Source organism: Apteryx mantelli, chromosome 28, assembly GCF_036417845.1.
Source record: "Apteryx mantelli isolate bAptMan1 chromosome 28, bAptMan1.hap1, whole genome shotgun sequence".
In the NCBI taxonomy this organism is placed as follows: domain Eukaryota; kingdom Metazoa; phylum Chordata; class Aves; order Apterygiformes; family Apterygidae; genus Apteryx; species Apteryx mantelli.
This window is the reverse complement of record NC_090005.1, coordinates 5,163,425-5,188,160: the sequence shown is the minus strand read 5'-3', so window position 1 is coordinate 5,188,160 and position 24,736 is coordinate 5,163,425. Positions and strand designations below refer to the sequence as shown.

Below are 24,736 nucleotides of genomic sequence, written 5' to 3'. Positions count from 1 at the left end.
AGGGGGAAAAAACCACCCAAAACACAAAGGTTTCCATCCTTTCCCATCGTATTACGCAACTTTTCCCCCGCACTGACGACAGTCATTCCTGCTTCTGAATCACCGCTAATTATATTATAATAGGCCATTCTTCTTGATTTAATACGCCATGTGAAAATCCGTATGTGAGCGAGCGCGGTCATAAGATTAGTAACAGCTCCAGCTCTTAATTTATGTTCACACTTGGTTATTGAAGAATTTAAAGCTCAAGGGTGTCAAGGAGGCTGTTTTGCCCGAGTTTTATTTTTGGGAGTAAATTGCAAAATTGGGGAGAGGGGGATGGAGCAATCAAAACCAAAGCACAAGTACCTGCTCCCGCTGCATGAAATTACAGCGCTCGGGGCGATGATAAAAAAAGCAAAGGAATTTCCAGACCTGCCCGAGAGATAAATGAAGCCGCTGCATTAGCGTGGAGTTTTGCAGCAAGGGGGACCCTGATTTGCACAAAGAGCGACCAGCCAAGACCTTCTGCTAGAGCGAAAGAGAAAGCTCCAATTTCGGCCGTCCCGCTGGGAAAAGCAACCGTTTCCGGAGGAATTTGGCCCCCACCGGGGATGCTGCAAGGCCAGGAACGGGCGCCAGGAGCACAGGGATTTCAGGAGAAGCAGCATTACCCTGAACCAAACCCCGCTGCAAGTTCAAAACCACGGCAGCCTCCAGGGAATAACAGACTCCCCATAGCCATTTCCATTAAATAAACTCTCCGCACCGTCTCGGAAGCGCGCGGGGCAGCAGGGAGCATTTCCGACCTATCCCCATCCTGCCGCAAGCCTGGCTTTCCACTGTATTAAACTTCCCCGCGCCGTTTTGCTTAGGCGCCTCCGTCACAGCACCGTAATTATTATTCTTTGCATTTGGTACGTATTAGTAGATGGTCGGAGGATCTTGAAGCAACTCGCAAATATTAATTAAGCCGTCGCAGAATCCCGGAGCGGTTGGTAGCGGTAATTATGTCCCTAATTATATCTACCCTGATGTAGGGTGGCAAGTAATTATTTGGAATCTATTATATGACCAAAACAAACCTAGGCTGGTGATTACATATTTAGTGGGTGACTAATGGTTACTTTTTTTTTTCTGACTGATGGCTTTGGCACAAATGGAAAAAAAAATTATCTAGAAAAAAAATGAAAAAAACGGTGGTAGGGAGAAAAAAATCTTAATTGAAGAGACAGGATGGAAGCACTTCCCAACTGAATGGATTTTTCCGAGTGCTCGAAATAACTTTTCCCATAGTTTTCTCCCCAAACACTTGCCCAGGTTAAGTTAAGGCCTATCAGTGCCCAAAAGCTTGATAGGTGCTTGCACCTGGGTGGCTTCCATGCATGGGTTGCAAAACACTCGGGAGCACATTATCGGCACCCGCGCCACCCAGCCCGGCGCTTCCCAAATTTGGCTGGCCAAGACATCGCAATCCCAGCTGCAGAGGGCTAAGGCCAAACCAAAACTGGGCAAAGAGCAAGGGTTTCCGGCCGAGCCCAAAGGCAAAGCAGCTTAAAGCAGCCTGCCACGCTGCAAAGACATTCGGTCTTCAAAGATATTCTCCACGGCAAGTTCTTGTTGTGCAGCGCTACCCCGAAATAAAGACCAAGGGGCTGGAAAAACCACAAAAAGAAGGAAGATGCACTGTGTTTTACAAATTAACAGGGTAGAGCAATTCTCTCGGATGCCCTGACCGCCCTCCTCCTACACAGTCTGAGAAGTTCCCACGGTCAGCAAGAGCCCAGATGGCCCATCTCTGAATCAGCTTGAGAAATTTCGCTCTGGCCTTGACTGCTGGGACATACTGATGGAGTCCACAGACGTTTGCACCGACCCAGCAGCGAGGCACATTCCTCAAAGCAGTTTTATGCCAGCCTTTAAAACCCAATGTCATTTTTCAAATAAAAAATAAAAAAACAGACGCATGACTCGGAGAAGCCTTACTGGGCCAAACTGATGCTCCTCAAGACAGTAAAGGATTGCTCCCCGCAGCACGTTCTCGATAGCTTGTCTCCGGTCGAAGACCAATTAGGCAAGTTTCTCTCCTGCTTTCACTCTGGAATTTCTTCTTCAACCCGGTGCGAATTTGTTCTGCTCCTGCCCAAACAAATCCTCATTAGAGGCCACACTGTCAAAGCAGCACAGCCGGTTATCACAGCCATCCTTGGCTCGGCCAACTCACACGGGTCCTTTGGCCCTTCCTCATGAATCAATCCTGTCAATGTCAATCAGTCAATGTCAATATTTTTTTCCTTGCAATGCTCCAAAGAAGAGGGTGGAATATACAGTTTTGCTGCAATTGCGTATGATCTTCCTCATCTCTGTTTTGCACTGCATTGAAAAGCACCAGGAACATCTCTAGCTAAAATACGTTCAAGCAAGAACTGGCCAAAAATGGTCCAAGAGAACTGTTTGGAAAGAAACGGCATTTTCCAGTGGAAATTGAGACGTGCCATGGGAAATGACCCAAGCGTTCTGCTTTGGCTTTAGGGCCTACACTTGAGTAGAACATAAAAAGTCAAAAAGGTGATGCCAAAACAAAACATTTTTGATGTCGTGAAAAATCCCGAGATCAAACCTGGTTTGAAAAGACAACCCCCCCCCCCCAAAAAAAACTCCCCCCAAAAAGCCAAGGAAAAGAAAAACCAAACTCTAAATCACCCAGGAGACAGGAGGTCTGAATTTCAACCAGAGCTAATCCACATCCCCTTGAAAGACAGAACCGGGAAGGAGGCCCAGCCCTTTCCGAAACAAAATGTACACCTTATCCGCGCCATATGCCAAGAAGCGCGCGGCATTTTGGCAGACGGCCACGCTGATGAAGATTAAAACATCACGGGGCTAATTTCAACTCCAAAGACCCATAAATAGCCAGGAAAACAGGAACCCCTCAGCACCAATTCCAGTCGCTGTCGTGCCAAGCTCCACTCGCTCCGGTGGCCTCCGGACAATTGCTGCCCGTGTCGATGTGCCGATTATTTTAATTCCCTCTGCCTCCATCTGCTCCCTGCCTTTCCTCCTCTCTCAGCTGACACCTCGCCATCCCTCTGCTCAATGTCAAGGCAAGAAGCCCTTACAAATCAAACCGAAGCCCTACAGCAACATTTGTCAGCTGGTGTTCTCCTGATGTGGTCCATCGTTCCCACGGCACAAGCTAAATTAGGCTATCTGATGGAAAAAAAAATAATAAAAGGGGCTTAGGTGCCACATCCCACTTCAGGCTCCTAAATCAAAACCTCTGTGATAATAAAAAGTGCACCAAATAAAATCTACATGGCCAACTGAAAAGAGGGCAAGGGAACAAGCCCAGGACCACTGCCCGTGTCTCCTTGCTCCATGGATCTACTCTGGGTCTCTCAAACCCTCCAGAAGAAACCCGCTCTAGAAGGACTATTGAGCAGCTCAGTGCCCATCTCACATCCAGCCAGAATCCAGAAACGTGGTGGCAATTTCCAAGGCCGCAGGACAGGAGGGTGGAAGAAGCCACCACTCGAGAAGAGCCTGGCAGCCAGGCGCTTGTGGGAGCACGGGTTCACCTGCTCCTTCCCTTGCAGGCACTGGCACCAAAACCACGTCCTGCTTCCCAGTGCATCCAACCGCCAAGCCAGTTCATCTCAATTTTTATTCCCCTCCACTTTCTACAGTCATGAGCCTCACCTCAGCAACCGAGTTGGCACGAAAGCAAGAACATCCAACATACGATCCTTGGCCCTAAGGCAGGGACCGGTTGACCCAAGCAGAGGCAACAACCCCCAGACCTCTTTTTGGAGCCAATCTTTCACGGCGAGCAACGTCTTTTGCTGCACTCGGGCAGCACCTAGCGCAGCTCAGTCCTAATTTCTCCTCAACTCCTTTGATGTTAGCTAACACAAAATGAGTAATATTACTTAATGCCACTGCAGTCTGGTGAGCAGAGCACGGACTTGGCACCGCTGTTTTAACGAGCGAGACTGAATCCAACTGGCTCCACTTGTAGTTCCTTTAAATGGCAGTTGTACAAATCAGTAGCATATTTAACGCTTCAGCCCCACATCAGCGTAATTAAATGCAACCTCCTTCCTTTCCAGAACTAATAGTAACAGCAAGCCAGATTTAAGTTATGCTTGGAACTGGCGCTAAGGAAAAAAAAAAAAGTAAAAAATAAAAAATAAAAACAAACGGAACAGCGGTCTAAAAAGGGATTGGATAAAACAGTTTGTAGCATAGCGAGCAAAATCCCCAAACAAAACAAAAACCACGCACGCATGCTGAAATTGCTGTGCAATTAGTTATGGTGGTGCTAAATACGGCTCTCGCAGATACTCTAAGCCTACGTCAATGCAAGCTGGAGGCACATCGCTTACCGGCTGCAGTCAGACCGAAACCCGATGCGAACCCAGCGCTGGAAACATCTCATTAGCTTAGTCTGATGGGTGGCAGCTTCAGACTAGACATGGCAGGTTAGCTGGTGGGGAGGCCAAGAAAAAGACCCACATCCCAGCACTATTTGGGCATAGAAGAACATTAAAAAAAAAAAGCATTATTCTACAACAAAGCAGCACCCACTATCTATCCACTTACTATCCCCTAAGGCCCCTAACTCCAGGAATGGATGAAAACGGTTCAAAATAAACGGTGACCAAATAAAAAACACTAATTGACTGTAGAGCCTTCAAAGCAGACCCATAAATCACAGCCTTCCGCTCGGGTTGTTTCGCAGCAGAACCATCAGGAAAGTGAATAAAACCTTCCATCTTTCCACGCAACCCACCTATCTTTGCCTTGCAAAGGGCAAGTCGCAAGCTACTATTTCCTAGGCAGAGGCGCAGGTAAGATGACAAGCTTTATTCGGGAAGTTCTTAAATCAGGATGAGGTAATTAGCTCATAAATCCCTGACCTGCAGGGTACATTAATAACGTTCTCATATAAAAATAAAAAAAAATAAAAAAAGGAAAGAAATCAATAAGCACAGGACAGGACAACAAAGATAAATATTTTAGAAACAAAGAGGGCTTATGTGAACTAAATCAAACGCAGAATTCAAGCGATGCAGAACAAAGCAATTGTCCACTTAATCCTGATATTCAGTTATAGATAGATAGGGCCACCGCCGCAGGGGAAAGCAAATTCCATCTTTAATCGTTAAAACCGCCCAGTTGGGACAGTTTTATATTAGCAATTGGAAGAAGTTTGTGAAGGACGCCAGCCGCTCAAGAGTCGCTTCCCTCAAAGCCTCCGACTCGAGACGACGGTCAAGCACGTGCTTAAACGCCACCGAACAGAACGGCCCGGCTCGCGGAAAGGGCGAAAGCCGGGCGCGTCGACCGAGGGCGACGAGACTCCATCCCGATCCCCGCGCAGGCGGCGCCGTCTCGACACGCCGGCCGAAAACGCCGCGCGGGGCTGACCGCGGCTCGCTTGCGCGGGCGAGAGAACGGCGTAAAACCGTCAGGCGCGAGCAACGCGGACGTGCCTTGACTCCACCGCTCGCCCTGCAGCGGCGAGTTCCGCAAATTCCACAGGGCGAAAAAGAAAACCCCTGTATTTGTATAAATTGAAAAGAAATAAAACTACATTTTTTTTTCCTATGCTTATTTTCAAGCGACCCTTTGCTTTTTCACGTTACGGAAGTTCAACGGTAACGATAGACTAAGGGCTTAAGGGAAGCAGGGTTGAAAGGAAAAAATAATCTCTTCTATGAGATGCACTAACAGAGTTGAGAGGGGAAAAAAAGAAGACACAGAGCCCTTTCTTCTGTTTCAGCCATAAAGAAGGGCTTGTTTGCTCAGAAACGTGTCTGTTTTGGTCTTCTGGGTTTTTTTTAATCCAATAAAAGATATCACCTTTCCCATTACCTCACTCTTTCCTTTTGACACAGAAAACCCCAACGCTCTTTAGAGCATCCGAGCAGGTATGAGAACTGCAAAACACTGTTTGCACTTTTATTCATTCAGTTTACATTCGATTTTTTTCTTCCCCCCACCCACTTCGCTTCTGCGCCCGGTTCAAACCACGCGATTTTCTCCCTCCTCCCTGGCGCTACTTCCTCACGTTTCGGGAGGAAGAGCAGGCGCTGCAAGCGGCCCAGACCCAGGGATGCTTTGAAGCGCCACGCTTCGCTTTGAAGCCCTCGAGCCTTGCAGCGGGATCGGAGCCCCGAATTCGGTCCCCGGAGCCGAGACCGCGGCGAAGGGCAACGCAAGCCCCGAGGCAGAGCAGCTCTCAGCGTCTCCTTCGGCCTCACCGAGGAGCGCTCCTCTTCACGGGGGATTCGCAGGTGGGGAAGCTCCGGAGGATGCTCCCTTCCTCTGAAAGGCGGAGGAGGAAGGACAGGCAGCGAAGGAGGGAGCTGGCAGCAGTTCCCGTCTCATGCCGCTTTACCCGGCAGCTGGGAAGGCAGAACCGCTTCGCCCCGCTGGCGGAGGGTCCAAATCCGCCCCTTCCCAGGCTCGGGCGCCCCAGCGGGGCTCCAGCCAGCTCAGGAGAGGAGGAAGAGCCACGCCGCCGTTTTCCCATCGAAGCCATGTCGGTGTGCACAGTGGAGGCCACGAGCCCCCGCAGCAGAAAACACCCAGCAACCTCATCACACAGGTGACTCAGGTGCCCCCAGCGAGTCTTCCCAGCCCAGTGAGCGGATACAGCTTTTTGCAGCCCGGAGGCTGAACGCCTCTTGCCTCCTCTCCTGTTCCTCCTAAGCTTCCTTTTGCCATCCCATTGCTAAAAAGCACCTTTCTTGGTAACAATTTTTTTTTTCCTATTCTAAGCGTACCATTTCTGCTCGTCTTTCCGGCAGCAGATGCCAACCGAACAGTCCTGGGCTGCTCGCTTGAATCCCTCTGGGATTTTCTCTCTCCTCCTCCTTGCAATTTAGCAGCCAGCAAGTCTGAAGGGACTCTCGCTTTTGCTTTTCAGCACGCATCTCAGGCAGCGCTCAAAGAACAGGGAATTTGACTCCTCTCCTGAGCGCGGAGCAGCAACAGCTGAAACTAGTTCGCGCTCCCTACAGGCACCAGCACTGGCAGCAAAAGTACTTAATCACAACGCGCCTCTCTCCCTCTTTGACATCAGCAGAGATTTGCACAGCCGAATATTCCAGCACAATAAATATCCATCTGCTATCAATGCAGTACGAAAGGGGCATTCAAAGAGTCCACTTTGCGCTCTCATTAGTCACTGCAATTCCCTGCCTCCCCGTACAGCGCGGTAGCTTGCAAACAGTCCCAAAGGAACCACAGGATTTTTTTTTTTTTAAACTAAAGAAATTTTTGCAAAACAGAGCCCTAAGTTTACCGGCTTGTCTCCGTGGCAGAGCCCCCAGACAAACTCCCGACCGGCCCATCAGTACTCACCCAAGGGCAGCCGGGTGCTTTCTCGAAGGCAAAGGCAGAGCGGCTGCAATTAGCAGAGCTCCTCGTTTGCAAACCAAATCACGCTGCACCACCCCGCACAGCTGCGCAGGGCGCAGCCCCGCCGGCCCGAGAGGGATTAACGGGGCAGCGAAGGAGCAGGCACCGAGCTAAGGACACGGGGGACGGAGGGGGGGTGACGGCAGCACCCACCTCCCCAACGGGCCGCGGCAGGGCTCGTTATAAGCCTGCGTGTGCAGGCGGACTTCACCGGAGGAAACTTTGCTTCCCAGCCGGAGGTGAAAAAAGTAGAGGCGCAACCGCGCTGGAAGCAACAGGAAAAATATCACAGGAACGGAGAGGGCTGCAGGGTGTCGGTTTTTTTGTTTTTTTTTTTAATAAAAGGAATCGAGAGAAGCGAGCACCCCCCCGCCCCAATCGCCGATGGCCAGAGCTGGCCCTAGAAAGCGAAACCAGCAGCTTCGGTCCGGAGACGCAATAAGCCTCCAGGGCCAGGGCGGCTCGGGCAGGGACCTTGCTGGGGGGCCGCAGCCGGCCCCGCCGCAGGGGGGAGGGAGGGAGGGGGGGGGGAAGGATTTTCCCACGGCTCCGCGGCGCCCTGCGCGCACTCACCGCGGAGAAGTTGTGCGGGCCGCAGAGCTCGCCGCGGTACTTGCAGGAGAGCAGCATGTCCTCCAGCTGGTGGCCCAGGCGGTCCATGAAGCCGGCGCTGATGCCCTCGTAGTGGCGGGGCGGCAGGAAGAGGCGGAAGTCGGCGAGCTTGGCGAACCAGCGCAGCCGCGCCTCGTCGCCGCGCAGCAGCTCGGTGAGCAGCGGCCGCGCCGTGCGGTTGGGCAGCAGCAGCCCCAGCCAGTGGCCCGCGTAGTAGAGGTCCCCCTTGGAGAGGCGGGGGAAGCGCAGCGGGTTGTTGTTGCAGAGGGTGACGGCGGGGAAGGGCAGCTGGCGGCTCCACTCGGTGCGCACCTGCGTGTGCGAGGGGAAGGAGAGCCAGTGGAGCAGGCGGTTGGAGGACCAGGAGAGCAGCAAGCCGAGCGCCGTGCAGAAGGCGAGCACCCACAGCGCCCGCCGCGGCAGCGCCGCCCGCCGCGAGCACATGTGCCGCAGCCCGTGCAGCCGCGTGCGCAGCGGCGGCGCCCGGCGCCCCCGCGCCATGGGCGCTCCCCGCCGCCGCCGCCGCCGCCGCCGCGGGATCAGTGCGAGCAGCGCCGCGCCATGCCGGCGCCCGCCGCGGCCCGCAGCGGCCCCGCGCGGCGGGGGGAGCCGCCCCCGGCAGCCCGCGCCGCCGCCGCCACCGAGCTCTGCGCCGGGCAGCGGTTCCGGCAGCGCGGCATAGCCGGGCGCCCGCCGCGCTCCGCACCGCCGCCGCCGCCGCCGCCGCCGCCGCGGGGGGCAGCGGGGCGGCCCTGCCCGCCCGCCCCCGGCCGAGCCTCCCGCCTGCGCGGGCCCCCGCTTCACATGGCGCCGCGCCGCGCCGCCATCCCCCGCCGCTGCCCCCGCGCACCGGGACCCGCCGCCGCCCCCCCCCTCCCGCTCCCCGCGCCGGCCGCTCCGGGACCCGCCGCCGCCGCCGCGCCCCGGGCGGCCGCTCAGCGCCGCGCCGCGCTCCGCCGGCCCCGAGCCGCTCTCATGCTGCCGCTGCCCGCGGGAAAAGCCCCGCGCCGGGCGCGCCCCGTCCGCGCGCGAGGAGGAGGAGGAGGCGGAGGCGGAGGAAGAGCAGAGGCAGCGGCGAGGGGCGGCTGCGGCGAGCCCCGCCGCTCGGCGCCAGCCGCGCGCGGGAGGCGGAGGCGGGGAGCGGTGCTCGGCGCCGCTGCCTCCCCCGGGCGGCCCCCGCCTCCCCCGCCGTCGCTCCCCGGCAGCGCGGCCCGGGAGCTCCCGCTGCCTCCGCTGCGCTTCGGCGACTCCTTCCCCCCCTTTTCCTTCCTTCCACCCGAGTTTGTTTTCCTGCTCTTTGGCAGTCCCGGGGGAAAACGCGCGCTCGCAGCCCCGAGCAAAACCTCTCGAAATAAAGCCGACGTTTGCAGCCCGCTGCTTGTAGCTGTTATTTTTTTGGGGGGGGGAAATGGTATATTAGTTCGGGGGTTGCTTTTTTTTTTTTTCCACTTTCCTTGTGGAACCTGCAGTGCGATGCTCCGCTTAAACGAAAAGTGCGGTGGAAGCACGGAGAGAGGCAGCACCGGCGCATCGCCTCCCTGACCCCTGCGGCCCGCAGGCCTGGGTGACGCCGGAGCCCGGCGAGCCGCTTCCCACACCCAAAGAAAAGCCCTTTCCCCGACACCTCGAGGAGACAGCAATAACTTGGAATACGTACTGGCCCGTCACCTGGAGAGAGCGTTGCATTTGCTCGGCTCTGATCTCCGAAAAGCAGCCTGCTTTTACCTTCATTTTGATTTAGACTGGTATCAAGAAGCCTTCGTGTAATTGTGGCCAATTAAGCTGTAAGTGGCAATAACTGCTTTGAATCCCCTCTGATATTTTTGCTCTGAATTCATTTTCCGTGTGGATTTTTATCTATCTGTTGCGTGTTTTCACCCAATAGATGGAGCCGTTACAGCCTGGTTTGCTCCATCCTCTTTTGGAAGAGTTTTTTTTTTTTTTTAACAGTGGCGGAGCTGCAAATGTGGAGCCGGCCCAGAAATCCCGCTTCTGGCCCCAGGGCCGCCGTGAAATTGCGCGGAAAAATGCGTTTGAGGGGCCCTCGGCTTGTCCACAGCTTTGATTTTTTTTTCCCGTGGGCTCAGTCGCGGGATAATAAACACCCGAGCAGCTTTGCCGCAGGGACACCCATGACATAGCGACGCAAACCCAAGGAAATCAAAGCTGCCCGACTACAAAAGTCCTCAAACGTTCCCTCGTCCGCCGACACCGCCGCTACGTCGCAGCAAAGACGGTTTGGGATTGCGCCTTGGGTTTCGGCAGCGCCTGGGATGCCTGTCGTGCCAGGCTGGAGAAACGCGACCCAACGCAACCCTGGTCTTTGCCCGCTTTTTTGCTTGCAACACCTTCATTAAAGGATTTTTCATTAGCTCTTTTGGGTAGTTTGGCAACGGGGGGGGGTGCAGAGGAAGGAACAGCAGGTTGGTGGGGAAAGCTGTTTTTTTCCCTTAAATGTGCCCACTCCAAATATCTGCTCGAGCTCTGCATCCCAGCCGGATTTATCATAAGAAACTAACTTAAAAAAAAAAAAAAGATGATGTTAAGCAGTGAGGAACGGGACGGCCACCACCAAGTCCAACCTGAGCTGCAATTTGAAGGCTTTCTATTAAAATTTTATGAAGCCTAAACAAAGACCATCCGTGCAATTCGAAGGCCACCTGGCTAACCGGGCGGGAAATCCCGTGCCGCTGGGCCACCCGCCCTTTGGAAAAAAAAAAATCCCCTTTTTCAGGCTATCTGAGCAAGCGGCTCCCATTTCCAAGTGACTCCTCTGTGCCTTCTTAATTAGAGTCCCAGGCTACTGCTTTACACAGCCAGAGCAGCTTAAAAAACCTACCGGGCTTAATGCATGGAAGGAATGATAGGGCTGGAGTCTATCAATATTGCTTATTAGCCAACAGGTCGCTGCTTTAAATTATCCTTTCGGCGGGGGGAGATTTTGCTGCTTCTGTTGAAAAATACAGTTTGGATGGAAACAAAACTACACGGGAGAAGCTCGGTGAATAATTTCAGCTGAATCCTGCCCTCCTCCCCCAAGACGTAACTTGCTTGCCCCCCCAAAAATACAGAAAAGACACATATTCTTCATTTTTTTTAACCCAAAGTGTTGCCTTCTTTGACACTCCATTTCCACTTCAAACATCGACTCGGGTTAGGACAAAGAGGATTAAATAAAAGCGTTCGAACCCGCTGAAAAGTAAATCACGACGCTTTGTCCCGCCTGAACCTTTACATTATTATTGCGTAATTCGGCTCATAAGGGAAGGAAAAGGGTGAAAGCTCATCCCCAAGCTGTTTTCCCTCCAGACTGTCAGTGCCACCGGCACGCTGAAAAAAAAACCCCCCAATCCCCCCCAAATTCAGCGTGCCCCGTTTCCCTACAGCCCTGCAAACCGCAGGAGGAGGCTCGCTCAAGCCGCTACGTTATGAGAAAAAGTCGTAAAACGCTTGGAAATAGGGGTTTCCATGGAAGCTGCCACCTCCGAATTAATTCCACCGCGGCTCCCGCCAATCCAATAACACGTAACGAACCCGCTGCCAGCGGGACAGCAGCAGAGGTTTGGGACCCCGCGCGCGGCCCTTGCAAGGTGGTTTTATTTTCTTCGGTTTCGTTTTTGGCCTCGAAGGCAAGTTATCGAAGCAGCTGTGACGTTTTCTGAAGCAATTCCCAGCGCAGAATCCTCCCGGTTGCCGCTAGGCGCTACATGTGTCACAGGGATTTGCTGGGTCCGGAGTGTTTGGGGGCTGCACGGATTTGTAGCACAGGCAAGCAAAATACTTGATCCGGCATAAAATATTGAAGGCACATAACTATTAGGTCAGGAGTGTATTTCTTAATCCGCTGCATGCGTTATGGTGTCAGCAGAGTAGTAAAACCAGTTGTATTTTATAACTCGGCTTTCCGGTCCAGAAATACGGAAACTTTTGATATCTAATTTTCCTCCGTGCCTCTTGTGTGCATAAAGCAACCTGCAAGAAATCAAGCAAATGCCCAAGCGAGTAGAGATGCTGCTGCTCTTTGGGGGATTACACTAACACTCGCTGAGAGTAAAAAGCAAATAAAAGTGTTTTTTTTTTCCTAGGATCGTGCAGGAGGCTGCAAAGGAGGCATGTGCAAGACTTCAGGAGCTGGGGTGGGATAACCGTCCGCCCTCCTGCGGCCTCAGATTACCGTGGCACGGTCATCATTAACGTGGCGTTTCCTGACACGAGCATTCACTTACTTTCATTAAAAGAGTAAATACATATATAGAGAGAGAGACATATCTGTGCGTGTGTGTGTGTCTGTGGATACATGTTTTGTTCTGCAGGTAGAAAAGAGGAACGATTTTAATCTATTTTAAGCTTCTCACCTGGCATCCTTCCAACGCGCTCGTGCTTTTTTTTTTCCTCCGCTTTCCATTTTGCCGCTGAAGAAAAGGGGAGCGGGGGGTGAAACGAGAGAGAAATGAAAATACTTCTGGATTTCTTCAAGAACTAATTCCAACGTGAAGTTCTTCGGAGCAAATTCAAAAGCCTCTGACCATCAGCGAGCGCCTTTTTCGTTGCTCTCGGTGAACGTGCCATATAGCACGGGACAACCCCTATCTATCGGTATTGCTGGAGAAATTCTTCCAGCACATCTTAAGGCAGCCCAAAAAGAAAATTCAGCATTTTCTCCTTTTTGGCAAGAAATCCTACCATCTCTGAACCATCTCGGTGGTTTGGGCCAGGCAACGAGCAGACCTATATGGGCCTTAGTCTTCCCTGAGACTCCGCTTAGTCTTCGCCTTGCAATTCCCCCCCTCCTGCCTTTGCTGAACCTTTTTGCCGCGGGTTAAATTCACGGGACCGAGCAAACACACGGGACGGCTGCTCTGTGTTTAGATGCTGAAGGGGGCTGAAAATGGTCTCTCTCCCAGGGAGCTTTTCTTCTAAATCGAGTTAAGGGAGCAATTTCTTAAGTTAACATTTATTCTTTACCTTTCCTAGGTATTTAAAGAGCCTGCCGGGAGCCAGGTGGGAAATAGCCCTTTCTCCTCTTCAACCTGTTGCTGTTATTTCCAAAGCAAGCGAGGGCACGGAGGGTGTCCCAGCCCTTTTCTTCATAGCATCAGGGAGGAAAAGTAATTCTTCGAACACTTAAAACAGCAGCGCAGGCTTCGCGCGGAGCTCCGCGAGGATAAAAGGGGACGTTCACCTCTCGCATGGTGCTTTAATCCTGCAGCACCAGGGCCACGTTCGGGGCCTGCCTTATTCGCTGTATGAGCATCCTCTGCTGTAAAGCAGTTTTTTAACTAGCAGGGACAAACTGGGCACTCCCCGCTGTGGCTCTGGCTGTGAATTTTAAGGATTGAGCTGCCTGGAAGCGGTCCCACACGCCGGATCTGACCCACGAGCTGCCAGTGAAACCATCCTGTTGCAAACTCGATTTGCTCCTGGAAATCATTTGCTGCACAGAAACTTCCACAGTCATTTGCTGCTGCAGCATTTCTGTTTTAGGGTTTGCTTGGGGGCACCTGGCTTTTAGGGGAAGGCAGAAGCTGCCAGAGCAGGCGTTAGAGCTCTGCAGCAAGTGGTCACCTGAAGGTGTACAGACGTCTTGAGGCTTCACAGTGGGGAACACGCATGGACCAGGTCTTCGTGGTGCGCGTCTGTGGGTCTCACACACCCCGACACCCACGTTCCTACACACTGGTGGGCTACAGCTGAGCCCAGAGGTCACACTGGACGAAATCAATAAATGCCGTTATTCTAGAAATTGCCAGTCTACCCGAGCGATGCATCGGGAAGCAGAAGAGGACAATTCTCCAGCATGTTCTGCTTTGACCTAACCCTGGCGGGTGGCCGCCCTGCAGCGTGGCAGGGCGAAGGCACCCGCAAAACAGCCTCTAGCTCCCCGGCTGCCCGTCACCGCACGTCGGGAGACACATACAGCCGTTGTCAGAGGGTGGGGGCTTTCCAGTGACGTTTCCCTAGGACAACAACCCCCTTCTGAAACCCCCAAAAGACCGTGGTCAGAAACTTGACTTCCCATCGGAACTATTTCAAAGGGAAAATTGGGACAGCCCAACAAGTTACCGGCCTGATCCAGTTCCTTGCAAACTCAGTGGGAATATCGCCATGGATTTCGGCATGAATTCATTTAGAAGAGACCAAGTTTTGCCCGCGACGGGGAATTCAGGGGTTCCTGCACCGCTCTCCCGACGGCAGCGGCCGCGGCTCCCGCAGAAGGAGAGCACCGGGTCCCGCCGGGCTTTTTCCCTTCTTCCTGGCTCCGGCCAGGACTGGAGAACAGCGTGGATCAATGCAAAAAGACGGTCACTGCTAATATTTCTGCTCTCTCTGGCATGGCTAGAGCCTGTCTCCGGGTATCCCGGCAGGGCAGAGCGGAGCTGGTGGATGGGTCAGGGAAGCGCGACCTGCCACGCAGAACGCATCCGCGGAACGTCGCTTTGGCAGGCTAACGGGTGACAGCAGTTGTGTGGGAAGACTAATGGAGAAAAAGTTTGATAAAATAGAAGCACCATCCCTAAGGTTTTTTTTCTTCTTTTTTTTTTCCCTGATGCTTTTCTGCAGTTATATAATTTCAAAATGACATTGAGTTTTCAAAAAAAAAAAAAAAGGAGGAAGAAGAACGGGAAACTTTGAGCGCTTAGGGCCGGATGCTGCTCGCACCGTCAGCAGTGAAACTCCCCCCCCACCCCGAACTTCGGAAGAGCCTCTGCACGTTTTCCAGCGGGGGGGGGAAAACGGGGAACGGGATGTGGCCCGGCACCCTTAAGAGGCTTTAATTGCCGCCGGCATGTTAGAGGGAGAGGGAATATCGCAAAAGGGGCTGCGCCGGCACGCTCCGCAAAGCGCCTGCCGTTTGCATCCAGCAGCTCTTCCTCCCGCGTGTCGTTACTATGCCGACGGGCATCGCGCGCGCGGGGTTTGCGCCTCGCGGCGCCGCAGCACCTTGGTCCCCGCGGCGCCTTCCCGGCTCGCGGCCGCACCGCGGCGGGCGCTTCCGAGGCTTCCCGGGGCGTTTCGGAGCTGTTCGGCTGGTCGGACCCCGCCGCGGGGCTCGCTCGGACCGGGGAGCTGGCGGCAGAAGGAAGGAGCAAGGATCCCGCGGGACGGCGGCATCCGGCTCGGCGCCAGGCCTGGCCGGGATCCGAGCGTCGACGAGTTCTCCCTTCCCGCGGCCGCGCCGCTGAAAACGGGTTTAATAAAGCCGCGCAGCAGGCTTCCGCATCTGGCTGCTTGTTGTTTTTTTTTAATTAATATTATAAATGCCCGTTTGCCTCTTTAATATAATCCCACGTGACCGTGGGGAGCCAAACTGAAGGGAGCCCTGCGATGGGAAAAGCCGAAAGGAAAAGAAAGCACGCGGGAAAGCTCCTTGCACCCTCCGAGAGGGGGATTCGGACTGGCTCTGCCTTAACACCACAAGACGCTGCCAGAATTATTTTCCACGACGAAACGTTCTCCGCCTTTTTTTCCCCTGTTAAGACCTTTCGTCTCTGTGTTGATTTTTCGGGGGCAACGACAAAACGCAAGGCATAAAGCCTCTGCGGAAAATTTCACGCGACGCCCCATTCCCCACTTAGCCACCGGAGGTAATGGCATATTAGGTTTAGCACCTCTCTAAGGTGGCTGGAAAAAGACTGGGATGAGACATTTTCATGGGGACGCTAAAAAATCGTGAATGTGATCGTCACGATGAGCTTTTTTCATGACAGTAGGATTTTTTTTCCCCCCCATGTGCATCAGCATCGCAGTATGTAATAAGTCCCTAGCGATTTGTTCCCAGAATAATTGCACAAGACAAATAATCAGTATTTCCAATTTGTTTGGTTTTTTTTTTCCTGCTATTCTGGATGAAGCAATGCGGCGCTGCTCCGCGATAATGAGAAACACCTGACGCTGGCTTTAGAAGAAGAAGGAAGCATGCAAAATATCGATCTCGAAACCAAATTACTGGGAAAATCGGTGTCCCGCGCCTGGAAAACTGCGCCTGGGATGACTGAGATGCTGCATGCTCCTGGCTGACGGCAGCCTGCTCGCGTTAGGGGTCCTGGGGGAGTCTCACGGCGCTGGGGCTGGGGGTTATTTTGTGCTGGGCACGTCTATTCGCTCCTGCTGCTGGGTCCCGGGCGCCCGCGATGGCACCCGTGCACCCATGGGAGACAGCTGGGGCACGGGACTTTGCATTGCATAGTCCCTGACCGCAGGCTGATGGAGGTGAGCAGAGTATTTGGGGGAAACATCGTTACGTGCTCTCCTCGTTCTTATCCTCTAGGCGCGTATTATTGCCAGAGACAGGATATTGGAGAGGACGGAATCTCAATCTGACTTAATACGGCTACTCTTATATTCTCGCGTTACGCACCTGACAATCATCTCCTGACTTTTTGCAGAGCGGGGCATGCCTGCATCAAACAACTTCCTATTAGGCCGGTGGAAAGCAAATGGATTTCAGCTCAATGGCAATTCAGGGAAAACAAAACGAACCGGCATTTATCCGGGCTGCGGACCGTGGGCGCGGGCACCCGCTCAGCGTTAGCGGAGAAGCTCACCCCGTGGCTAGTCTAATTCCTGGTCCCGGCTACCGGGTCTCGCCTCAGTGACTCAAATAATCGATAATAATGAATGCAATGAGGTGACGCATCTCATAAGGAGGCTGGAAGCAGTAGGAATCCTCCACGGCCGGCGCCTACAGGATCAGAGGCGTTATATAGATTATAAGCGTTATATACATTGGTATTCTTCAGCTGCCATTATATAAAGACACATAACAAGGAATTTCTTGAAAATGTTAAGAATCGGCTGCCTGTTAGCTGCTTATAACCCTGCCAGCATCCAGAGCAACCACCCAGGACAGCCCAGGAAAAGCTTTCCGGTTTATTGGATTTCCCGGCAGCTGGAGGAGTGGTGCACAAGGGTGCGCAAGGCAGAGCTCAGGGCTGGCGCAGCACCGAAAACACCAGGGCGAGCGTCCAGAAATCGCTCTTCTGAGCAAAGCCCCTGTTCACCCTGCACTTCCCAGCGCGATGGGTGCCGGGAGCAGCCAGCTTCTCGCCCAGGCTGGCGGCGGCCAGGGATCCCGTCCCCCAAATCGTCGCGGTTTTGCATCCGCGCAGGCTTCAGGCTAGAGGATGCAGCGGCGCATAAATAAAGCGCCGATGCTGCTAACGTCAAACGAGCCTGAGAGGGCTGCATCTCCTCGCATACGTCCCTTTATATTTTCTGATGGTATAAAAGAGGCCGTAAAGGTATATACACCTAGACCAATGTGACATGGCTTTGGCGTGACCTAGGAGCGTCCCATCTCCCGCAGGTTTGGACCAACTTTCTCAGCTCTGCTGGTGCAACCCTGATGCACCCACACTAGCTTCAGCGGTGAAAACTCAGACGAGCACATGGCCCCGAGCTACTATCATGAGTAACAGCTTCGTGCGTCTGAAAAGGGACTGAATCAGCTACCAGAATAACTCGGGGCTTCTCTATCCAGGCAGCGGTTTATCTGCCCTGGATTCATCAGAGCTTCATGAGCGTTAAGGGTTCGCGTACACACACTGTGTTTGCTTTTATAATTATCATCTCTTGGTTGTCTTACAAACAGCAGTCGCCTTAAGGGTGATAGTCTGAGCAAATTTCACTGTTTGTTAAGAAAACAACACGGGCCTGATTACGAGCTGAGATATATCTATCGTTAAGCCAGAGCGAGCTGCTGAATTCAGGAGTGTTGCACCCATGTTAAAAGTGGTTGCGGGCACGCTCGGAAGACAGCTGCGGCAGTCAAGTCATTTGTAATCATTTTCGAGGGATGAATGTGAAGATGGTGACTTTCAAAGAGGAGACGGAGCTTCCCGAGAGCTAAGCGCCGCTTTCCACCGCGCTGGATGGTGGGAGAGGAGAAATGCAGCCAAGGCGGCAGCAGGCATCTCCTGCCACTGCGCTTGCAGAACTGCGGGGTGAGCAGAACGGTGCCGAGGCGCTGAACCCCACCAACACCATCCCCGGACATACATCTCTCCCTTCCTCATTTCAGCTCTGATCCAGGGATATTTAAGCAACTCATAAGTTTTTTGCACCCTCTATTTTTCGTGGCGCAGAGCTGGGAGGGTTGTCGGACTGTTCCTCCTTTGGAGGAACGTAAGGGATAAGACCTCGCTAAGCCAATGGTGAAACTCCCATTTGCTTTACTGGTATCAAGGTTCGTCCTATTAAAAGGTAGATACTAACCAATAGCTCAGCACAGCACTAAGCACCCCAGGACCATGCGGCGTCCGCGGGTAATTCGGTGGCTCGGCCTCCCTGAAAATCAGGCCTTACATCCTCACGTTAGGCTAGGTCTGACATTGCCAAGGATCAAGACAGAGCAGGCAGGGTTGGACGGGAAACCACTGTCCCATTCTGTAAATACACCAGGTATCTTAAAAAAAAACGCTTCTTGCTCAGCTGCGGGATAAGCACGCATTTGCACACACCCAGGGGGTGTTTTGGAGCTCAAGGTTTTGAGATGTGACCACCTCCGTGTGACCACGGGTGTCTGTTCAGTTACCCCATCTTGCATCACCCAAGCGTCAGCAGGTAGCGACTGGGGACAAGGCACCACTGTTTCCCTGGTCCTGCACGGAGGCGGGAGTTGGAAAAGGGATGGATCCAAATCCAGGATTTCTTCTGCTTTCAGACTCTTTGTCATTTTTTTAGTTTGCCTGATGTTTTCCGTGTGTTTGGCTAGAGCCGTCAGTATTTGAAGAAGGTGTGGCACGTGCTCATAAATAATCATTATCTCCCCAAGAACTTCCTAGTCTCAATATTTCAAATAAATAGATGTAAATCTCCCAAAACGCAGGCTTTTATATAAGTGTATTACATTTGCATGCCTGCTGCTCTCAACAAGAAACCCCTGCTGAGCAACATGACTGGCACGGGCTAGATTGGGACTTCCCGATCGGCAGCGGAAAGAGAGATGGCTCTGTTACCAGGAAATAAAATGGGGAGATCAAACACCACAACACTTTGTCTTGCTTGGAAGTGAGCTCCTTCACACCGTGCGCTGATTTTTCGGCTAATAACACCCGTAACAAACCTGGCTGCAGACTCAGACTCGCACGATTTTAGACAAGGCGGCGGTGCTGTGAAATAAATATTAACTGGTCTGGGCAGTGGGATTGAGTGGGAGGTGATCAGGCCGCTCTGAAATGCTCGGGGGGACGCCCAGCTCTGCCTAGGAGCTCACAGAGCTTGATGGCAAGGTTTCGAGACCAAACCGCAGAGCATCAGGATGATGAGCAAAAGCCAGGCTTTGCTCCGCTTGCCCCGTCCCGCTTGGCAAGCACCTGGCACCGAGTGCAGAGGGAAAGGCGCCCAGGTTTCTGCTCAGTGAATGAAGGTGTCCTCCCAGACAAGCATGGGATGGAGGTCCCCCTTCCTTGCCCCATGCATCAAGCAGAAGCAAGACCCATCTACAGCTTTGCCAGTGTTGGCAAATGAGGTGCTTGAGTTGAAACAGTAGCTAGGAAAGTTGAGCATCCTGGTCCTGGTCCTGCTGGGAAGGTGGGGACCATCCAGGCCAAGCATGCACCACTGATGACTTTGCAAAGAAAGCTGGGAGCGTGCTATTAACCCAATCGCATCACGCTGAGAAGGCCAAGGGTGTTGAGGCCAAATTCACAGCGTGTGCAGCAAAGCGCTGCAGCCTCCTTCCTTTGCAGCATGCAGAGCAGGAGCCGGGAGTCGCGTCAGAGCAGACACAATTAGCCAAGAGAAGCGGGTGCAATTAGCAGGGCCCTGTTGGGTCGTTCTGCTCGAGCTGCTTAACGACCGTGGCGAAGCCCTCTGTCGAGACAGCAAGGTTAAGCCCGGTGAAAAAGGCTGCTCACCTGGAAAGGCCAGAACTAACCAGAAAATACTGATGGAGAAGACTGGCCAGCTACACCACACCAACGATTGGCAAGAAGAGGGCTTTGGCAAGCAGGCAGACCCCCCACCGTGCACTCGAGGCTCTTGGTGTCCAAGCCTAGATGCCACCCATGCCCCTGAATATCTCATTTTTTATCAGCTTCTCCAGGCACCGAGCCAGCACGGGCATAGGGACGCAGGGGACACATAGGGAGCATCAGCCATAGGGATGCAGGCAGAATTGAGCTTTCTGCATCTGTGTCCAAGGCCGTTACACATCTTAGGAGCCCGAGTGGGTAGGCTCCATCTGAGGGTAGGAGACCAGTGTCTCCTAGCATTTGGCAAAGCATAAATAGGGAATTTTAGCTGAAATGTAGCAGTTGCAATAAAAATACGAAGCTAAGCGCAGTCAACGGCGTGCACATAGCAGGCTTCTGCCCTACACGGCAAAACCCATTTTGGCTGGAAAGCGAGACAGATGCCACCGACACAAGTGAGGGCCAGGCTCGGAAAGAGGAGTTCCTCTGGGGACCGCATGTTTTATCAGCGTGACCAGGGCTTTTATAGCAGCTGAGAGAAACGGCCCTTTATTTCAGCCCCTGTCACTGCAGGACGTGATGGACTCCGAGAGCAAAACGCTGGGAATGGCACCGGCAGAGCCTGCGTCGCCACAATAAAAAATGTCAGTGGCCTAAAGAAAGACAGTGACAAAGCAATCTCTGCAGGAAACGGCGCTCAGTCTCCCAGACAGCTTGGGAGAGGCGTGTTTAATGTAGTGCATGGGGGCTGAATTAAATATTTCCTTGACTTTTATGAAAATAAGGATTTACTCCCCCTTCTATTATTCACGGGGTTGCATGATAAGCACCAGCCAGTTGGAGCGTAACTCGCAAGGAATTATTTACAGAGGTGAGAAAACGTTGATAGAAGAAGTCAATAAGTGTGTCCATGCTCTTCCGGAGCGGACTGACAGCAGGACATGGCCCACCAGGGCAGCGGCGCTGCCGGCAAGAGTAACGACGTTCTCAAGCGAAGGCGCGGGAGTAACTCATCGAAGGTGCAAACATGCAACCCGTCAGCATGATTCACTGCGTAATTAGGGAATAATACAGTGTAAACTATTAGGAGATGAAACAATAAGTCAAGATTGACTTGTCTTCTTTAAAACTTCACACTGCCTCCCGGTTACCTGTTATTTTTCAAAGCCTTCTCTTCCTGCGCCTCCCTCCGCCGGTGCCTTTCCCGGCAAACACGCTTGTCCCGGAGCACCCAGCATTTGCTGAGGTTCGCGCAAGCCAACAGCTTGATAAAGCCGTGAACGTGGAAAACAGCTAACTAGGCAGTGAAACTCAGTCCCAGTCGATCCAAACGCCACATTTTGATAACGTTGGCACGTCGTTTCAGTTTTGAAATTTCACTTCTATTTTTTTCCCTCCCCTTCCAAGCAGTCATTGGGTTCATTAAATAAATAAAAAAAAAAACGTCACTTCAGACTGAAAGTTTCTACCCTGGAAATGGCAAACGGGGCACTGAAATGACTGAAAGCTCTTTCGCCGGCTCTCTTCGCTCCGCACCAGCTGTCTTTGGGGTGGGTTACTTGTCAGCTTCAGCCCTTCGTGGCGAGCCACTTTAGCTAGATGAATGACATTCGTAGCAAAAAAGCTTAATCCAAATATCCTCAGTTTGCAGGTCTTGGTATCGCTTTGCTGACTGAGCTGGCTTACTATAGAAAATCCTGTGTTCCAGAAACGTTTTTTCAATGGCCAATACCTAAGTCGTCTCTTGCCTTTAAAGTGCTGGTGCCACGGGAGGTGTCGGTGGAGGTGTCTCTTGGTATCTCAGCAGGGGTTGAGGAGTGGGCATCGCTGCACGGGGCACATGGCCATGCTTTGGGGGCGCATTTTGGGCTGCTCTGTTGGTACCGCACATCCCTGTAGCAGGGGCTGGAAGACCTCTGGCCACACTCAGCACCACCTCCATATTTGGAACTTGGAAAGAAGGTAGCAGCGTGCACCTAGGAGAAACCCTGCAACACTGGCGACTTTTCATTGTAAAAGCCTATGGGGTCCATGACTGAGAACCAGAGGCTCTAAAATGGGGAAAAAATCCTGGCATGACCCATTCATTGCTCACTCTGTAATGATATTTCCAGGAATATTTCTCCAGGCAAGTCTGCAGCTTGTATTCACAGCTGAATTCTTCAGTAGCAAGAGCAATGAGCAAAGATTTTTGTTCTCTGGGTTTCAATACTCATAACATTTCCATTTTTATGGCATTTGATTATGCATTAGACATTTAAGATGCATTTATAATATTAACCTCTCAAAAGAGGCCACTCCTAAAACAGCTCTGTTTGCCTATTTAAAATGCAACGCTCGCTGTTGTCTGTAGTCCAGGTGGTCTGAGTCAATGAATCAAAGATCTGCAATGTTAAAACAAAATATATAGGAGAGAGAAAAAAAACACAGGGGAAAAAGCTCCTTTCTGAACAAATGACTTGCGGGGTAACATCAGCCACTCACTCATTTGTCACAGCAGCGGAGTTCTGCTCAGCTGCACCACAAGTTGTAATTTGCAGATCCAAATCCAATTTGACGCTTTGTCAGCTGGTGACATCCCGGGAGGAGCAAAGCAGGAGTGACTCAGTGCCGCTCGCTCCTGGCGCAGCCCTCCCTGCCGCGGCGGCTGGCGTGAGCCACCCGGTCCTTCCCGGGCATGGGTCACCGGTGGGGACCATGCTGCAGGAAGGGAAAGGGTGACGCATCTCCGCCTGCGGGGTGTTGTGAGATCCAGCAAGCTGAGGAAACCACCGGGCAGGTTGTTCTCCAACCAAAAGGTGTGACCGTGAGCTCAATCTTTAAGTTATTATTTTGTGTTGGAGTAGGAGCTCAAGATCCTTCCGGAGGATGTGGACCTCTGCGCTGTGTGCTGCTGCCCACACATCTAACCAAGGAGAGTATGGACGGGAAAATGATCTAAAGAGAGACAAGAGGAACCAGGTGGCTGGGACAACCGCAGGTGAGAGTGAATATCCATCATACAATATCATGCAAAGCTGTCCAAAAACCAAGACTTAGTTCAGTGCCCTGGATCACTCAGGACCTCCTTCTCCCATTATGCGTGGTAGGGATAAGGATATCATTTCATTGCACAATATTTCCTCCCGTTTGCAAAGTGCTTGACACAACCATGGTGAGCACTGTAGAAAAACCTCCAAAGAAATCAATAACTTGTTCATCTTTAACTTATAGTAAGCACATAAGGTCTGAGAACCTGTACTGAGCATAACGGCAGAATGGAAGTAGTGAATACATGCTCTTCGCTTGAGCTCTGTCCCTCCTTGCACGGTATAGGCAGGAGTCCTATTGAAAGTGGTGCGAAATCATGCAATTAAAGACAGCATCACCATGCACGTGAGACGCGAAGAGCGCAAACGATGAATGAAGAGGGCAGAGCCAAAGCCTATCTATCGTTCCCTACGCTTGGAGCACTTGCCTTTGCAGCTGGCGTGAAATTCTTTTTTCGCAGCTTTGCGCTGCACGTGTACCATAGCCGAGCTTATATTTAACAGTACAAATAGTAATCAAAATCAGATGCACGGGCCATGTGACTCCGGTAATGACGCTAGAGGAGCCTGGCGGTTGTTAATACCCCGCTGTTTGTGCTGCTACACGCACGTCAAAGGCAGTGTAGTTATCTCAATACACATGGGTTATTTTCTAGGTGGTGCGGGATCAGCATGTATGTACACTATAATTACTTTTAGTTGCTCCTTTCTCTGTTATTGTAATTTGCTTGGTAATTATCATTAAAGAATCTTAACTCAGTTGTTCCCATTAATCTTAAATTAATTATAAGGTAGTCCATGCTAATTTAACGGTGTTTTTTTTCTAATCACATGTTTTTAGGCTTGTTGTTAATGTGCTAGGAGCAGTCCTATTGGAAGAGCAGCTCTGCCCTGCAAAGTGATGCTGCACAAAAGACGACTGCTCATTCGTGCTTCAAGGTTTCAAGATTAAACATGACAAAAGGGCTGTGTTCCTGTCTGCTGCCTTGGTCAGGGTGGAGACCACACTCATTTCTCTCATTTTCAGATACCATCACTGTTTCGACGCAAGGCTTTCGGCTGACGGGTCTAAGGAGGTAGATATTAAACCCTGTGGGAGGTGGGTTCCTGCCCACCTTTGCAAAATCCCCATCTCACTTCGTTGTGGTATTAGCAATGCACAAACTCTGCATCCTGCTGGTCTTGAGGAGCTAATGGGAAACGAAAATCCTTATCAAACAGATTTATACCATACGGGAGAGAATATTTACCAGGCTCAAGTAAGAAACATTTCTATTCCTACTCAGGTGACCATGGCAAATTGCTTCATGCCTCTTGGCCTTTGCTGCTCTGGACCAGTGGAAGCTTTTGCAAAGCTCTTTAGAAGAAAAAAGCATTAAATTATCTATTATTATTAATAAAGTCACACAGAGGTCACACTTAAAAATGTTCAAAGTGGGACTGCACGCTCACTGCCATAGTTATATAGTTGTGGTTCCTCCTGCTAGATCCACAGCTCATTGGGATGAAGAGGAAGATTCGCTCTGCATCCTCACGTTTTGATTTTTTCCAGATAAACTGCAGAAGGTGGGAACGGGGCACTGGTGGCGTGAGACAATGCAGGGCAGATTCTCAGCCACATCATTGCCATTTGGCGCTAAGCAAGGTGCTTTCTTGAAAGAGCAGTCGAAAAGAGGAATTGGAGTTGTGAAATGTTCTCCTGGTGATCCAGCTTTGCTTTGGAGAGAGCTAGAAGTCAGAGGAGCTGCTTGAGGGGGAATGCCATTATTTCAG

General features: G+C 52.1%; 1 protein-coding gene across 2 annotated transcripts in view; it reads right to left on the bottom strand.

Moving 5' to 3' along the window:
- Nucleotides 1-24,736, bottom strand: part of ASIC2 (acid sensing ion channel subunit 2) — a 513,526-nt gene that overhangs the window by 96,358 nt on the left and 392,432 nt on the right. The window contains exon 1 of one of the 2 annotated variants that reach the window (XM_067312140.1): nucleotides 7,981-8,499. The exons of the other annotated variant lie outside the window; for it this stretch is intronic. Within the exon in view, the coding sequence (XP_067168241.1) occupies nucleotides 7,981-8,463 (483 nt within the window). The 5' untranslated portion in view covers nucleotides 8,464-8,499. Of the gene's footprint in view, nucleotides 1-7,980; nucleotides 8,500-24,736 lie in introns of those variants that run through there. 2 annotated transcript variants of the gene reach the window in all.